The sequence below is a fragment of the Theropithecus gelada genome, chromosome 4, assembly GCF_003255815.1.
Source record: "Theropithecus gelada isolate Dixy chromosome 4, Tgel_1.0, whole genome shotgun sequence".
Taxonomy (NCBI): Eukaryota; Metazoa; Chordata; class Mammalia; order Primates; family Cercopithecidae; genus Theropithecus; species Theropithecus gelada.
This window is the reverse complement of record NC_037671.1, coordinates 39,608,818-39,627,626: the sequence shown is the minus strand read 5'-3', so window position 1 is coordinate 39,627,626 and position 18,809 is coordinate 39,608,818. Positions and strand designations below refer to the sequence as shown.

General features: G+C 41.8%; 1 protein-coding gene across 1 annotated transcript in view; it reads right to left on the bottom strand.

Annotated features, from left to right (window-relative positions):
- Nucleotides 1-18,809, bottom strand: part of TBC1D22B (TBC1 domain family member 22B) — a 72,333-nt gene that overhangs the window by 26,316 nt on the left and 27,208 nt on the right. The window contains exons 7-8 of the mRNA XM_025383618.1: nt 18,138-18,203; nt 13,875-13,989 (exon numbers count right to left, since the gene is read on the bottom strand). Coding sequence (XP_025239403.1) covers nt 13,875-13,989; nt 18,138-18,203 — 181 coding nt within the window. The remainder of the gene's footprint in view (nt 1-13,874; nt 13,990-18,137; nt 18,204-18,809) is intronic.

The window sequence follows — 18,809 nt, the reverse complement described above, 5'->3', positions numbered from 1 at the left end:
AGATTCCCACGGAGAAGAGACCCACTGGGAGGTAGTTCTGTTTCGCGAGGCCCATGTTTCTGACTGTCGGAGGAGATGTGCTATTTTGAAGATGCTGCTTAGCTGACCATATAGCATTCTGACACTGTGCCTGTCAATCAGGGTGGTGACTATTAACTTGGAATAATACATGAACTCTGGCTGCTCAGTATGAGATAGCACAGGTATACATGTATCATGATGCTCTGGTTAAAATTAATTTTAAAAACCAACGTACCACCAAGTTTTCACTGTTTTCCTTAAGTTGCTGTATTACTTTTACTTTCATTTGCAAACATTAGTTGCTGCTGGTTAAGTCAGCCTCCTGACATTGGCTATAGGATCCCAGATTATATGAGCCCAAACTCTGAGTATTCGGGCTATGGGGTAAAGGAAGAGGAAGCAAAGGAAAGGCAAGGTCCAGCACATACTTAACCTTCCAGGACCTGCCCAAAGACCATTCCCAGAGATGGGCAGCCTGTTACTAAGACGCTGTGGATGTGAACAGGCTCTGGGAGGCTCAGGACCCCCAGTGCCAATGTCAGCTGTTCATACCTCAACTTCTCCTGTTACGATTTCTCACTTATCCCTGGGGTCAGATAAGGGACAGAGAGCAAATGCGTACCACACCCTGCTCAGCTCACTGCCAGGGTAGAGGACCAGGCTAAGTCTTATAGTCTCAGAAATGATAAGCCACAACTTGCCCTTGGAGAGCTCACCTCCTGCAATGATAGGAAATCCAGCACTGGACACCCCACCAAACACACACACCGTCCTCAAATGTCACTGAAAGCAGCTCAGCATCCTGGCTGGGCTATCTCCACACACTGCTGGGAAGACCCTCAATATTTCTCAGCTGCCTATCACACAGGAGACTACTTCATCTATGAAGATGGGGCCAGGAGGCAGCTTGAGTCCCAAATAGGGTGGCTGCTAAAAATTCAGCATAAAGCCCACTCCCCACCGATTCCCTCCAAACCAACAACATTAAAGTGGAAAGTTCTTACTGTATGATTCAATTCAGATAAAGCTTAGAAATAGGCAAAACTAATCTAGGTGTTAGAAATCAGTAAAGTAGTTACCCTTGCAGGGGCAGGGGAGGAGAGGACGGGGTAGGGACTAGGAGGGAACACAAGGGGACTTCTGAAGTCCTAGAAACGTTCCATGTCTTGCTATGGGTGCTGGTTATTTTGGGGAAATTCATCGAACTGGGCATGTATGATAGATGCACTTTTCTAAATGTACAATTTAATATAAAGTTCACATTTTTAAAAGCAGAAAAGGAATATCCTCTTGAGACAATAATAAAGTTTGTCCAGTTTCATCTTTGGCCTAGCCAGACAGGGAAGAACAGACTGGATGAGCTGATGTCATGTGCAAAGAGTCAGATGTAAGATGGAGGATGCCGCCTCCCAGGACTACAGCAGTGCCCTGCACGTGTGGGTGCTCATCAAAGACTTGTTGACTAAGTGGTGGTGCTCCACCTCCATCTCTTAGGGGAGAGAGAACTTCGGCTAATTTGGCACAGAATCAGAAAAGTGTAACTCACTGCCCTCCAGTGGCCAAGCCTGGTGAAGCTGTACTCATTTCTGAGTATTCTGCAGTTATCATGGAATTTTCATTCTCTCATTCATCTGGACATGTGTGGAATGCCTATTTTGGACGCCAAAATGAAGGTACTGGGGATATGAAGATGTTTAAAATACTCTTTGGTCTCAAAAGTGCCATGGGAGAAATCTACAGAGTGACAGAAATAGCAATACTGGATGCCGGGGGTCAGGGGGACCCCAGGGAAGGCTTCTAAGAGGAAGGGGAGTCTTAAAGGTACACAAAGATTAGCTCAGGAGATAAAGAGGTGGTGCAGGACAAGGCTTTACATTTACAATGTCCATTTTGGATTGCTGAGTTTGAGGGGTGAAGCAGAGAGCAGGTCACAGGGCCTTTGCATGCCAAGTTAGAAAACCTGGACATTTAACCTACAGGTGATGGAAGGATTTTTGTCAGCGGAATTGTATGGGCGAGTCTGTGTTTGAATGGTGTGGAAGATTAATGTGAAGGAGATAAAACCGGGGGTGAGAAAACATGCTTGGCTGGTTCAGCAATCCAGGCCTGACCTGGGGCATGCATAGTGGGAATGAAGAAGAAGCATATCAAGAAACATTTAGGACGTAAAATCATCAGAGCTTTGTAAATGATTGGATATCAAAGAGCAAGGAAACAGAATCATGAAGAATTCTTAGCATTTCTGACTTAGGTGACAGGAAATGCTGCCAACTAAGAGAAAAGGGTGCCTGGGTAAGGGAAGGAGAAGAGCCAAACACAGAGTCTGAGGAGCCTAGGAATAGCAAAGATTGCCTAAAAATAACTGTTCCCTTCTTCCTCCTCGGTAACAGGACCCCTAAGGGTATTGGCCACCTAAGACAGACTGTTTCTCAGCCACACTTGCTGCTAGGTGTGTCCACAAGATTAAGTGCCGACAAAAGAGAATCAAGCCCCAGAGTCATGCACCGCTTTCAGAAATGTTCTTAGTATGCCTTGCTTCCTTTCCTTCTCTATACTGGTTGGAATATAGATGTGATGGCTGGAGCACAAACAGCTCTTGGATCATGAGAAAGAAACCACATGCTGAAGATTGCAGAATGAGAGAGAGGAACCTGGATCTCTGATATTTTGGAGCAGCAGATAAGCCCCAGATTACTTACCTCTGGACTTTTAATGTGAGAGAAATAAGCTTTTCCATCTTACTTAAGGAACTGTTACTTGGGTTCCCTGTTATGTGTAGCCTAGCTAATCCTAAGTGATCATCTATGACATAATCACGTGGAATGTCATGCAGGGAACTGGACACAAGTCAGAGGTCTGCGGAGGACTTCCTTTCTGAGAGTTCCACTGCCATCATGCTTCCAGGTAAAATCTACGGTGAAAATCTTATTGTGCTGTTTCATGCAGAGGAAAAGAGAAAAGGTTACTTGATAATTGGTGTTGCATTTTGTACCCAAAAATATCATCAGATACCACTCTTCTTTTGAAATAGGAAACATCATGAGTCCTGCTCTTCTACATGATTTCCTTATATGAATCACTTCTGTTGTTCCTGTTAAGCAGTTTATTTTGATGACGGCAACATGGTCAATTGGACCTTAGTAGTTCAGAGCTAGGCTAATATTGCCTAAGCCTAAAAGCTCTTGGAGGAAAGAGTTTAGAATTATACCAGTCTCAGAGATAAGATTCCAGAGACTTTATCTCCCCAGGGGTGACCCCCCACACCTGCAGCACTGTCACCACTAGACCCAGACACAGCTGGCTTATCTGCAGAGGACCCACTTTTACAGGAGCAGCTGGCTTCAGCAGATAAAGAAGCTGCTTGGCGGCAAGGCTAGAGCTATAGACAACTTCTCTATCAACTCACAGGGGAATCACTGGAACTCACTGTTTCCAACTACTTTACAACAAACATGGCATAAAGCATGAAGCAGGCTCAGGTACTAATTTTTAAAAGTGATAGAGGTGGTAGAGAATAGGTAGGGGAAGAGATATGACAGAAGCCAAATAACGTCCCAGTGGCGTGTGGACCCCATGACTCTACTAGGGCAGATCCCCCATGCTATGATTCAGTGAGATGGGGCAGTGGGGTAAGGCTGCCTGGAGAGACCTGCCCAGGATAATGAGGGCAACTGCTGGCCTATTCCATGAGAAAGACACTTGAGGCTTCCTACAGTAGGGAGAGTCACACCAGGAGGACCATAGAAAAAACATTTGACAGCAGCTGCCTCATCCAGATATGCCACCATGAGAGAAGTACAGAAGAGAAGCATTATTGCCCAGACGAAAAAATGATGCTTGATGGCCACAATGTTGTATCTATGTCTGTTCAAGAAACGCGTGAGGGTGAGAAGTCTGTATTTCTTTGAAATTTAATTTATATCCAGCAAGTGACAGGTAAATAAGATGAAGTACATCCATATAATAGAATATTTGGCCATAGAAAAGAATGAAGTACTGACACGTGCTACAACATGAATGAATTTTGAAGATATTAAGCTAAATAAAAGAAGCCAGACACAAAAGACTCCATATTGTGTGGTTCCATTTATATAAAATGTCCAGAATAGGGAAATCCCTAGATACAGAAGATTAGTGGTTGCCCAGGGATACAGGGGCTGGGAGGCTTAGGGGTGATGGCTAAAGAGTACGAGTGTTCTTTTTGGGGTGATAAAAAATGTTTTAAAATTGATTGTGGTGATATACAACTCTGTAAATATACTAAAAATTATTCACTGTACCCTTTAAATGAGTAAACTGTTTGGCATATGAAGTCCATCCCAATAAAGCTGTTACCAAAAACCCCACAAAAATGGTAACTTATAAATTTATTGCAACTCCAATTAAAAACTGTATTAATAAAAGGTTCCCCACTCCTAAATTTGATAAAAGTTGATTCTCAAGCTCAACTGGATGAACCTGGAAGACATTATGCAAAGTAAAAGTTGGTTTACAAAAGGACACATGCTGTACGAATCCACTTACATGAGGTATCTAAAATAGTCACAAACATAGAAACAGACAGAGTGGTGGTTGCCAGGGGCTGGGGGAAGGGGAAACAGAGGGTTGATGTTCAGAGGGTACAAATTTGATAACTGTGTGCAAGATGAGTATGTTCTAGAGATCTGCTGTACAACAATGTGCCCACAGCTAATGATACTGTATTGTGCACTTCAAAATTTGTTAAGAGGGTAGACCTCGTGTTAAGTGCTCTTATCACTGTAAGAAAAAGATAAAAAATAAACAAAACTGAAAAATAAAGAAGTTCATCTGGAAGAACAACCAAGACAGTATTTTTTGAAAGGATAATGAAAGAGACTGGCACTGGGGTGGGCAGGGGGGCGGAATTAAAAGAAAAAAGCCACTAATAAAAAATAATTGGCCAGGTGCAGTGGCTCATACCTGTAATCCCAGCGCTTTGGGAGGTCGAGATGGGTGGATCACTTGAGGCCGGGAGTTCCAGACCAGCCTGGCCAACAGGGTAAAACCCCGTCTCTACTCAAAAACACAAAAATTAGCCAGGCATGGTGGCGCATGCCTATAGTCCCAGCTACTAGGGAGGGTGAGGTGCAAGGATAGCCTGAATCCAGGAGATGAAAGTTGCAGTGAGCCGGGATTTCGCCATTGCACTTTAGTCTGGGCAACAGAGTAAGACTCCATCTCAAAATAAATAAATAAATAAAATATATAATAATAATAATTTAACAACTTTATAAACTCAAAAAATCTAAGCTGTGTGGTACTGGATAGAAATGGAGACAAATGAAATTAAACCAACAAAGCAGCAGAACCATGTAATTAAATGTATGTAATATTATGAAGAGAGATAGAGAGATTTCACATCAGTGAAAAGATGATGTATCATTTATAAGTGGTGTTGAAATATTAGCTATGCAACTGGAATAGTAACTATAAATCTCAGTTCTCACCATACAAGAAAATAAATTAGTAATGGAATTTAGAAAGTTAAATGTTAAAACCACCAGAATATTAGAAGAAAACATGGGAGAGTATTTTTGTAATCTTTTTTTTTTTTTTTTTGACAGAGTCTCGCTCTGTCACCCAGGTTAGAGTGCAGTGGTGTGATCTCGGCTCACTGCAACCTCTGCCTCCTGGATTCAAGCGATTTTCCTGCCTCGGCCTCCCGAGTAGCTGGGAAAACAGGCAGCCACCACCATGCCCAGCTAATTCGTGTATTTTTGGTAGAGACGGGGTTTTGCCATGTTGACCAGATTGGTCTCGAACTCCTGGTCTCAGGTAATCCACCTGCCTCAGCCTCCCAAAGTGCTGGGATTACAGGCGTGAGCCACCGCGCCCAGCCAGTATTTTTGTAATCTTGAGGTGGGGAAGGAAAGAGTTCCTAAGCAAGATACCAAATCCAAAAATCCTAAAGGAGAAGCTGCTTCCTTCAGAGGCTTCATCACAGTTTGCAATTATCTGGTGACTTGTTTGTGAGCCTCCCTACCAGACAGGAGTTGCCACAAGGGCAGGCCATGTCTATCTCCTTGTCTATCTCCTACACATAGTGACAGCTCAATAAATACTTGTTGGACAGATCTGACTGCATAAAAATTAGTAAGTTCTACATAAAGAGACACAATTAGCAAAGTTAAGAGATAAATAATGGTCTGGGGAAAATATTAGGTTGGACTATATAAAATCCCCATGTTGGGGGGTAAAAAATGGTTGAGTATTAACAATTTATATGATTCAACCTAATATTTTTAACACATAGCAGATGAAGGATGAATTTATCTAATATACAAAAAGCTCTTACAAAACAAGACACGTCAATAATCCATTAGAAAAAACAGGTAAATGATTAAAGCAGCAGACCACAAAAGAAAATGATAATACAGATGAGAAAAGATACATAGTATCACTGACCAGAAAGTAGGAACAAAAACTGAAACAAACCATGATTTATCTGCTAGACAGGTAAAATACACTAGACTTCATCTATACACAGGTTTTGCTAAGGAGGTGAGGAAAAGTGCATCCACACATTCGTGGCTGGAGTACAAACTGGTATAAACATTTTTGGATTATAATTTAGTAGTACCTATTTGGCATGCTTTTAGGATTAGTCATTTCACTTCTAGGACTCTTTCAGAGAAATACGTATTTTAACAAGTGCACAAGAAAATATGTACAAGGATATTCACTGCGATGTTACTTACAACAGCTAAAAAGTGTAGGCAACTTAGGCCGGGCACAGTGGCTCACGCCTGTAATCCCAGCACTTTGTGAGGCTGAGACGGGCAGATCACAAGGTCAGGAGATCGAGACCTTCCTGGCTAACATGGTGAAATCCAGTCTCTACTAAAAAATACAAAAAATTAGCCGCGCGTGGTGGTGGGCACCTGTAGTCCCAGCTACTCGGGAGGCTGAGGCAGGAGAATGGTGTGAACCTGGGAGGTGGAGCTTGCAGTGAGCCGAGATTGCGCCACTGCACTCCAGCCTGGGCAACAGAACAAGACTCCAACAGAACAAAAAAAAAAAACAAAAAAAACAAAAAAAAACTGTAGGCAACTTAAATGTCCTTCTAGAGAAGAAAACTTAAATAAACTGGTTAAGCCTTATTACAGAAATAATGGAATTGATGAAAATAATAAAGTGGATCTGTATGTTCAGGCTTGGAAAGCTTGCTGTATGACATTTTTAAATGAACACAAGCAAAATATAGAAAAGTATGAATAGCTTGATTTCATTTTTCTGAACCCAGTAAAGAAAAACAATGCATGCAGCTCCATCCATACATAGGAAACGGTCTGGAAGAACACATAACAATAGGTTAACAACTGTAGTTATCTTGGGGGTGTGTGCGTGTGTGTTGTAACACTTCTATATATATATATTTTTTTTATTATACTTTAAGTTCTGGAATACATGTGTAGGACATGCAGGTTTGTTACACAGGTACACACATGCCATGGTGGTCTGCTGCACCCATAACCTGTCATCTACATTATGTATTTCCCCTAATGCTATCTCTCCCCTAGGCCCCCAACAGGCCCCGATATGTTATGTTCCCCTCCCTGTGTCCATGTGTTCTCATTGTTCAACTCCCACCTATGAGTGAGAACATGCGGTGTTTAGTTTTCTGTTCCTGTGTTAGTTTGTTGAGAATGATGGTTTCCAGCTTCATCCATGTCCCTGCAAAGGACATGAACTCATTCTTTTTATGGCTGCATAGTATTCCATGGTCTAAATGTGTCACATTTTCTTTATCCAGTCTATCATTGATGGGCATTTGGGTTGGTTCCAAGTCTTTGCTATTGTGAACAGTGTTGCAATAAACATACACGGGCATGTATCTTTATAGTAGAATGTTGTTTTGATTTTTTAAATAAGCATACTTCTACAATTTTTTTTTTTAAAGATGAGCAATAAGAAAGGTGCTGCCTGCTTTAGAGCACTGAATATAATCGGTGAAGCCATTAGAAGTCCAAGGACAAGGACTGAAGTTGAGATTCCACCAAGTCATATAAAGAGCACAGGTATTAAGACCAAAATACCTAGGTTTGAGTTTGAGAAGCTCATTAGACCCCTGAGTCTTGGATTTTTCACCTTATAAAATGGCTTGATACATCTACCTTAAACAGACATTGGGCCCTAGTAAAGAAAATCAGGTATGTCCAAGATCTTTGCAAATAGTGCAGTACTTTAAAAACCAGGGTAATGTTGCTTGTTGGCCAGAAAAACAAGGGCTACAACTACAAACTCCTAGGGAAAGAGAGATGGATGGGAGCTGGAGGATTAGGAGAGACAGCCAACTATAATATGCAGCTCTGATTTGGACCCTGATTCAAACTGTTAAATAGATTTATGAATACGACTGTATAGTAGATTACATAAAGGAGCTATTACTACTTTTTAGATGTGATAACTGCATTGTGGCTTTGTGTTTTAAAAAATGTCTTTGGCCAGGTGCAGTGGCTCACACCTGTAATCCCAGCACTTTGGGAGGCTGAGGCGGACAAATGGCTTGAGTCCAGGAGTTCAGGACCAGCCTGGGCAACATGGCGAAACCCTGTCTCTACAAAAAATACAAAAATTAGCCAGGCATGGTGGTGCGAGCCTGTAGTCCCAGCTACTCCGGAGGCTGAAGTGGGAGGATTGTTTGAGCCCAGGAGACGGAGGTTGCAGTGAGCTGAGATCGTGCCACTGCACTCCAGTCTGGGCGCCAGAGTGAGACTGTCTCAAAAAACAAACCAAAAATTATGTGTGTGTGTGTACATACATATTTACCTTTCAGAGATACATATAAAAACATTTATGCATAAAATGATATGATGTTTGATATTGAGATTTGCCTCAAAATAATTCACAATGGTGAGGGAGTAGAGAATGCATACAGGTTTAGATAAAACAAGACTGGGATCAGGCATGGTGGCTCACGCCTGTAATCCCAACACTTTGGGAGGCTGAGGCAGGAGGACGCTTGAGCTCAGGGGTTCAAGACAAGCCTGGGCAACGTGGCAAAAACTTATCTCTACAAAAAATACAAAAAATTGGCCAAATGTGATGGCACTCCCCTGTAGTCCCAATTATTCGGGATGCTGAGGTGAGAGGATCACTTGAACCAGCAGGTTGAGGCTACAGTGAGCCATGATCATGCCACTGCACTCCAGCCTGGGTGACAGAGTAAGACCCTGTCTCAATCAATTAATCAACAAATAAATAATACTTTATTATTTATTATTATTTTTTGAGATGGAGTCTCCCTCTGTTGCTCAGGCAGGAGTACAACGGCGCGATCTCAGCTCACTGCAACCTCTGCCTCCTAGGTTCAAGCAATTCTCCTGCATCAGCCTCTCCAGTAGCTGGGATTACAGGTACATGCCACCACACCCTGCTAATTAGTAAATAATACTTTATTATTAAAAAATGCTATTTACTGAATCATCTGAGCCTTCAGCAAGTCATAATCTTTTTGCTACTGGAGGATCTTGCCTCAATGCTGATGGCTGCTGACTCTCAGGGTGGTGGTTGCTAAAGGCTGGGCTGGTTGTGACAATTTCTTAAGACAGTAATGAAGTTGGCCACATTGATTGACTTTTCCTTTCACAAAAGATTTCTCTGTAGCATGTGATTCTGTTTGACAGCATTTTACCCACAGTAGAACTTCTTTCAAAATTAAATCAGTCTCTTGCCTGCTACCATGTAAGACATGACTCTGCTCCTCATTTGTCTTCTGCTATGATTGTGAGGCCTCCCCAGCCATGTGGAACTTTGGCTGGGGAACAGACCAGGGAATCAATGGCTTTGGAGAGGAGCCAAGAATTAAATCTCAGCTAATGAAACTTATTCAGTCTGTAAGAATTTTGATGAGAGTGCCATTGAGAATAGTAAACTCAACTGCAATTGTGTTTCTCTTATTATTTGGATGAGTATCAGTGGAGGAAATGGCGACTCAGAAGACATGCCAGCAGAAGTTATTACCTCAGTCATTACTGGAAATCTTAGCTGGCTGACCTTGCACTTGACAAGAATGTAACGGTGAAGATAAAACCAGACTTTCTATTTATCTGAAAAAAAAAAAAAAAATTTAAAAATGAAGTCTATCTGGCCAGGTGTGGTAGCTCACTCCTATACTCTCAGGACTTTGGGAGGTCGAGGCAGGACTGCTTGAGGTCAGGAATTCAAGACCAGCCTGGGCAACACAATGAGAACCCCATCTCTACAAAAAATTAAAAAATTAGCTGGGTGTGGTGGTGCACAGCTGTAGTCCCAGCTACTCAGGAGGCTGAGGCAGGAGGATCACTTGAGCCCAGGAGTTTGAGATTACAGTTTGAGCTATGATTACACCACTGCACTCTAGCCTGGGCAAAAGAGTGGGACCCTGTCTCCAAATAAATAAATAAATAAATAAATAACATTTTTTTAAAAATTGGAGTCAACCTTCTCAAATCCTGCCACTGCTTTACTAATTGAGTTTACGTAATATTCTAAATCCTTTGTTGTCATTTCAAATGTTCATAGCATCTTCACCAGGAGTAGATTCCATCTCAAGAAAGTATGTCAGCTATAGCTTTACTAAATTACTAAATATATCTCTTAAATAATAAGACTCAGAAGTTGAAATGACTCCTTGATCCACAGGCTGCAGAACAGACATTGTGTTAGCAGGTATGAAAACATTAATCTCCTTGTACATCTCCATCAGAGCTCTCAGGTGTCTAGGTTCATTGTCAATGGACAGTGCTATTTTGAAAGAAATCTTTTTTTGTGAGCAAGAGGTCTCAACAGTGGCCTTAAAATATTCAATAAACCATGCTATAAACAGATGTGCTGTCATCCAAGCTTTATTGTTCCACTTATAAAGCACAGGCAGAGTATATTTTGCATAATTCTTAAGGGGTCTAGGGTTTTTGGAATGGTAAGTGAGCACGGGCTTCAACTTAAAGTCACCAGCTGCCTTAGCCCCTAACAAGAGAGCCAGCCTGTCCTTCGAAGCCAGACTCTGACTACTCCTCTCTAGCTATGAAAGTCCTAGATAGCAGGCTGGTCATAGTAGTTACTACATACTTGTAATCCCAACTACTCAGGAGGCCAAGACGGGAGGATCACTTGAACCAGGAATTCAAGACCAGCCTGGGCAACATACTAAGACCCCCTCTCTACAAAAATTGTTTTTATAAAGTTAGCCAGGTGTGGTGGGTGTGCATCTGCAGTTCTAGCTACTCAGGGGGCAGGAGGATTGCTTTAGTCAGAGTATAACATTACAGTGTGCTATGATCATGCTACTGTCTCTTAAAAAAATAATTAAATTTAAAAAAGAAAGTCCTGGATGGCATCTTTTTCCAATAGAAGGCTGTTTTGTCTATACTGAAAATCTGCTGTTTAGTGTACCGCCTTCATCAATGATCTTAGCTAGATATTCCAGATAATTTGCTGCAGCTTCTCCATCAGCACTTGTTGCTTCACCCTGCACTTTTTGTTATGGAGATGGCTTCTTTCCTTAAACTTCATGAAAACCAACTTTGCTAGCTTCAAACTTTTCTTCTGCAGCTTCCTCACCTCTCTTAGCCTCTATGGAAGTGAAAAGAGTTAAGGCCTTGCTCTGGGTTAAGCTCAGGATTTAGGGAATGTTGTGGCTGGTTTGATCTTCTATCCAGAACACTAAAACTTTCTCCATATCAGCAATAAGGCTATTTTGCTCTCATATTATTTGTGTGTTCACTGGAGTAGCACTTTTAATTCCTTCGAGAACTTTTCCTTTGCTCACAATTTGGCATACTGGCACAAGAGGCATAGCTTTCAGCCTGGCTCAGCTTTTGACCTGCCTTCTTCATTAAGCTTAATCACTTATAGCTTTTGATTTAAAGCGAGAGACATGTAACTTCCTTTCCCTTGAACACTTACAAGCCATTGCAGAGTTATTAATTGACCTAATTTGAATATTGTTGTGTCTCAGGGAATAGGTAGGCCCAAGGAGAGGGAGATGAGGAAGGATCAGCTGGTGGAGCAATCAGAACACACACAACATTTATAAATTAAGTTCACTGTCTTATATGGAGGCAGTTCATGGCACCCTGAAATGATTACAAGAATAACATCAAAGTTCGCTGATCACAGATGACCATGACAGATATAATAATAATGAAAAGTTAAAAATACTGTGAGAATTACCAGAATGTGACACAGAGACACAAAGTGAACACATGCTTTTGAAAAGTGGCACTGATAGACTTGCTCAATGCAGGGTTGCCACAAATCTTCAATTTATAAAAATGCAATATCTACAAAGCTCAATAAAACAAGATATGACTGTACCAAGATTAGAAAGCAGTCATATCTATCACAGAAAGGCACACTGCTTGATGGGGTTGAGGTAGTAATGGGATGGGCACCTAAAGAAAGTGAAGACAGGCTTGGAACAAAATATAAATACAAAAAACAAAGCTAACAAGATAATTAAATATCTAATCAGAACTACAGCTGCTGAGAATTATTTTTAACTGGCACAACACTGTTAGCAAGATTTCATGACAGCATTTAGACTTCAAATGTAAATTAATGAATGGGTTAATACCATCCTAGGCTCATTCTTCAATACTATTTTAGAAAATTATTACTGCAAGAAGCAACTAAAAAATCCCAACAGATCAGCTAAACTGCTCTCTTGATAAAATTATACAACACAGTAGAATTATGCTGCTTCCAAAAGTTGGTCTATTAAGGCGGGGGGGTGGGGGGAAGATGTAAAAAGTCCTCTAGAAAAAGCCTTCTTAGTCAGTTGCCTTAGTTTTCCAAGAGTGCCTCATGAAAGACCTCATCATCCCTTTGAGCCCCATTGGAAAACCTGGATAGGATAGACCAAGTGAGACATTTCTTATGCTGTCCTCTCCAAAGGGCTCCACTCTCACCCATTTCTCATCACCCAACCCCCTAACCCCTCCAAATGGCTTCCTCCAAAAACCACAATCATCCACCACCCTCAGAGTCTAAAGAAAATGATTTTAGTCCTAGCTCTGCCTCTAATAAGGAGACAGAGAATCTCAAAACTTCTCAGTGAAATGAGGGATTACGTGAATGGCTTTCTAAGATCCCTTTCGATGTTCTTATTCCTACATGAGGTTCTCCTTACCTAAGGAAACAAAGCATCAGGCCGTGGCAGATGGGTTTTCCTGTGACTCTCTCAGCAGAAGTGATTAAGGAAACCAAAACAGAGACACAGGATCCTCAACTCCTTTAAGACTCTGCTTAACTTAGGCTGGCCGGCAGAGGCTGGGACTACAAGAAAACCTAACTGCTGCCATGAAATCAAATCTCTTTCTAAAGTGACAAGAACCCAGTGGGGTGAGAGGTGAAGAAGGAGTGGGGAGAAATCAAGGTCTTGGAGTTCTCCTTGGCCCATTCCATCACTTCCTGTATGTGCTGGGTTCTGGTGCCACAACCTTTTGTCCTCTGCATGTCCACATCCTGCTCCTAAGATATAGCAAGTGAACTGGAGTGTGCAGGCCTGATGTCCAATCTAAAATTCCAGTTTACATGGATGAGAGCCTGAGTCGGAAACAAGTTCAAAATAATCCTAAAATAATCTCAAATAAACCATAAAACTACAAAACATATCAATGTGGTCATTCTTGTGACAAAGCAGATCTTTTTAGGTGAGATCTGTGACCATCTTAAGAGATAAATTCCAGGCAGCAATCGCTGTTAAAAGTAGTTTTAGCTGTGTATTCCAAAGGCACTATCTATTTTCTAGCAAGACATACCCACTGGCTGGACTCTTGGGAAAAACAAACAGACAGACGGCAGATAAGAAAGAGCAATAGCTTGTTCAACTTGGTACTAATGCTTCTTACCCACATATTCTGAGAGGAAGACGACAAAGAATGGAGTGACCAGGTCATTAATTCCCTGGACATACCCACTGGCAGGGTGGCGGATGGCCCAAATAAATAGAATTCTTTCAAAGATCTAGGAAAATGAGAAAGAAAGACACGAGTGTTAAATCATGGGGACACACTCCCTCCCTCCGTTTACCTGCTTCACTATTTACCTCTGGGTTGGTGTAGAATGTTTAGGAAAATTTTAAAATACTGTGGGATAAAGAAGTATATACATGCAAAAAAGTTTCTAATACACTAATTGTTTTCAAGTAGGGGTAGATACTTCTTGCCCTTTATTCATTTTTTCATTATCTGGTCACCATAATACGAAATTGGGAAAAGGAAAGAATTGCAACCCAAATGACTTAGAAAACATTTGGGATGAATGCTGTTAATTCAGGCCACCACATTCTCATCTGTAGATACTGTTTTCTATTTCCAAGAGCAAGATATCAGAACATCCTAGTTCTGATGCTTTTTTCTAAATTTTTTTTTGTTAGGAAATACCTTCTCTACTACCCTCCACTCTCCCTGCTGAGAAGAAAGGAGGTCTAGATTTAATTCTAACCCAGCCTGACTAGGACCAAGTGACAGACTGCACATTGCAGGAAGTCACTTCACATATCAGGATACAACTCAGACATCTGCTAAGGATAGGAAGTTAAACAAAATCCTATGGACTCCTACAGCTGGGTATTTGAGAACAGAGAAACCAGCCAGGGCCCCCATGGGAAAGACCCTGGGGTTTAGCATATTAGCCACAAGAAGTCAGAGGCCTAGGCTGGGGACAAAGGAAAGATCTCTATGGTCCCTTTACAGAATCATGCCCTGTACCACTCAACTATACTCTCCTTGCTTTCATTAGGCCCTCTGAGTTTCTCCCCACCTTCTCTCAATCTGATGATACCCATTGCCTGGTTTCATTCTGTTGACCACAACTCCTGAGTCTGACACATTCTTGAGACTGGTTTTGACTGGGCTGCCTCATGTCTCTGTGAACCACACCAGAGAGATGACAGAGGTGATGGTGAATACATGCAGATGATAGGGTAGGAGATTAGAAAGCACGTGGACGCAGGAGAATCTCAGCCAATCACCTCAGCATCAGAATGAAGAGGCCCTCTCAAGCAGGTGCAAGGGAGAAAAACCTCCCCGGGAGACCAATAAACAGGAAATGGTTATATGGTTTTTGGAGATGGTTATCTAGTGTAGGAGGGACATAGAGAATCTAGAGACATATAAAGGATGCTTCCCAGCCCCTCTGTCATAGACAGTTGTGTCTACAGCTGGCAAACAGAGCTGAGAAACGGTTTCCTTCACTGTCAACACTGCTGCCTTCACAGGCAGTGAGAACAAAGCCCTCCCTCGAAGGGAGCTGGCCTCTCTGCCTTCACTAGACCTACCCATTTGCTTTGTGCGGTTGAGGAAAAGGCACAGCAACCTCAATTGCATTCAGCCCAACACTCTAATGGGAGCATTCTTATACTCTATTTCCTCTCTGTTGCTAAATGACCCCTCTATCTTGAAAACACAGCCAAAGCTAGAACCATCATTTTCAGGAAAATCTCAAGAATTCCCTGGCTCACTCTCTTTCTTTGTATTTCTTGTGACCTGGGTCTGTCTAGATGCCTCTGTTAAAAAGCTCCTCCAGGTTAGTCTTTCCAAAGGACTTAGAAGGGCTTCTACTCCATAGGATCAGCTCCTTGTAAATACTCATATCCTTGGTGCCTGGCTGTAACAATGGCCAAGTACATGGAAGCTAGCTGTTCAGAATCAGGAGACCTGCAATCATCCTCTCTAGTAAGGGTGGGACAACACAGACACACTCACACGGTCAAAGTGAAGTGGTCAAAGAGATGGAAACTGAAGAGCACCAAGCCTGGTAATCAGGGGAGACCATGGGATGCTCACTGTAGAAAAAGTCTGGGATAATCCTGCCTTATAGACAGGAGTGGATAGGAGAACCCCTGGAGGTTTTCCTATGTCTCTTCTACTAGTGTGGGTAATTTTTACATACTATAGTCAATTCTCAGGTATCTTTCAGGTTTTCAAAGCAAGCCTTTCCGTATTCAGTGTTACTTAGTTCTTTACTTCTTGGTTGGCATTTTTACTAGACTGGATGGTGGCTCACGCCTTGTAATTCCAGCATTTTGAGAGGAAAAGCAGTAAGAGTGCTTGAGGCCAGGGGTTCAAGACCAGTCCTGGGCAACAAAGCAAGACTCCATCTTTACAAAAAATTATGAGAAAAAAATTAGCCAGGTGTGGTGGTGCATGATTGTAGCCCCAGCTACTTGGGAGGCTGAGGCAGGAGGACTGCTTGAGCCCAGGAGGTAGAGGCTGCAGTGAGCTATGATCACACCATTGCACTCTAACCTGGGTGATAGAGTGAGACCCTGTCTCTTAAAAAGTTAAAATAAAAAAAAATTAAAAAGATGACTGTAGCCTGCTAGATGAAATGGTAATTCAGGAAAAATTGGAAAGAATAAAGTTTGAGTTCCCATATTGTATTCAGGATGCACTACTAAGAGAAGCCACCAGCCCCCAACCTTTTTTTTTTTTTTTTGAGATAGGATCTTGCTCTGTCACTCAGGCTAGAGTGCAGTGGCACGATCATGGCTCATTGCAGCTTTGACCACCTGGGCTCAAGAGATCCTCCCTCCTCAACCTCCCAAATAGCACAGGCACAGTAGCACAGGCACATACCACCATGCCTGGCTAATTCTGTAACTTTTTTGAGACAGAGTCTCGCTATGTTACCCAGACTGGTCTCAAACTCCTGGGCTCAGGCTGGTCTCAAACTCGTGGGCTCAAGCAATCCCTCTGGCCTTGGCCTCCCAAAGTGCTGGGATTATAGGAGTGAGTCACCATGCCTGGCTGAGAAGCCTTTTAAACTGACTACTTTCCCCATCTCCAAATTTAGAGTAAGCATGCACAGGTAAAAGAAAAGTCTCTGAACATCTCCAAGTTAAAATGAGGAATAAGCAGTGCTGAGCCATGGAAAACTGTATGGGAGGATAAAGGGATCGTGAATGGGTTTTTAGCTTCCTATGAGCTGAATCTTATAGTTAAAATAATGGTGTCACCTTCAAAATCTTATTTATGCTATGGGTAAGACATGAGGGACCCCACCAGTGGAGACATCTATATTTAAACAAAATTATAAATACAACCCAAAGTCAAATAGAAATTATTTTCAGCATTTTAACCATCATCCCTCTCTATTATGAGAATGGCAAGTTCTGTTAAAAGAGCACTAACACTTAGTGTCCTGGCTACTGTAAAGTTGCAAAGGAAATCCCTAATCTTAAGAAGTTTACAGTTACTGCTTGAGTCAAAACATAATAGTCCCACTGACACCTTCCATGTACTTCATTAACTTGTTAGGTCTCAAAACATAACTACTAATCCCACTTCTAAATATATACCCAAAAGAATTTAAAACAGAGACTCAAACAGATAGTCACATACCCATACTAGCAGTAGCATTACTCACAATAGCCAAAATGTGAAAGCAACCCATGTGTCCACTGACAGATGAAGAGCTCAACAGTATGTGTTACATATGCACAACGGAATATTATTCAGCCTTTAAAAAGGAAGGAAATTCACACATGCAACAACAGGCATGAATCTTGAAGATATTATGCTAAGTGAAATAAGCCAGTCACAAAAGGACAAATATTTTATGATTCCACTTATTTGAGCTACCTGGAGTAGTCAAATTCTTAGAGACAAATAGAATGGAGGCTGCTGGGGAAGGGAGTTAATATTTAAAGGGTACAGAGTTTCAGTTTGGGAAGATGAAAAATGTTCTGGAAGTGGATGGTGATGGTCACACAACAATGTGACTGTACTTAATGCCACCGAGCTGTACACTAAAAAATGGTTAACATAGCAAATTTTATATTATGTATATTTTACCACAATTTAAAAAATCACTACTTCCAGCTTGATAAAGTAGAGCAAATACAGGAATAGGAATTCTAAGATGTGGGTTCTTCATTCTGCCACCAGGTAGACTCGAAATTCTGAGCAGGTTCCTTAGCCTTTCAAAGTGTTATTCCGCTCACAGATTTGTTATGAAGATGAAATCAGAATGCATGAAACCATGCTCTAAAGGAACCAAAGCTGCATATATGAACGTAAGGTACTATTATGATTAGCCGCAAACCTGTAAACAGGTGCCACAGAACTATGCAGGGAGAAGCGCCAAAGAACATTAAGTAATTCCCTCACCTCCTGTACAAGTGGTTGCTGGAACAACGGAATGAGAGGATTCGTCCTTGGAATGTCAATGTGAATCTGAAAAAGAGAAGGCATGTCCAAAAACACAAATGCCAGTTTGTTCTTTTTTTTTTTGTTGAGACGAAGTCTCACTCTTGTCCCCCAGGCTAGAGTGTAATTGGCACTATCTCGGCTCACCGCAACCTCCGCTTCCAGGGTTCAAGCGATTCTCCTGTCTCAGCCTCCCAAGTAGCTGGGATTACAGGTATCTGTCCCTATGCCTGGCTAATTTTTGTATTTTTAGTAGAGACGGGGTTTCACCATGTTGGCGTAGCTGGTCTCGAACTCCTGACCTCAGATGACCCACTCGCCTCGGCCTCCCAAAGTGCTGGGATTACACGTGTGAGCCACTGTGCTTGGTCCAGTTTGTTCTTTTGACAAGTTTTTTTTTTTTTTTTAAAAGAAATGGGAATCAAAGTAGTAAGAAAACACAGTTTATCTTCAGAAAGAAGTGACTGACACAGAAAAAAAATCTAGTTATACCTACCTGCCCATATGGAATATGTTTCCATGATAACAGTAGTTTATTAGGAAACCGCCCAAAAGAAACCACTTAAGTCAAATGGCAATAGGCTTCACAGCCTGAGGGTTTTTTCTTATTGCTCTGAAGTCTGTTTCACTCTG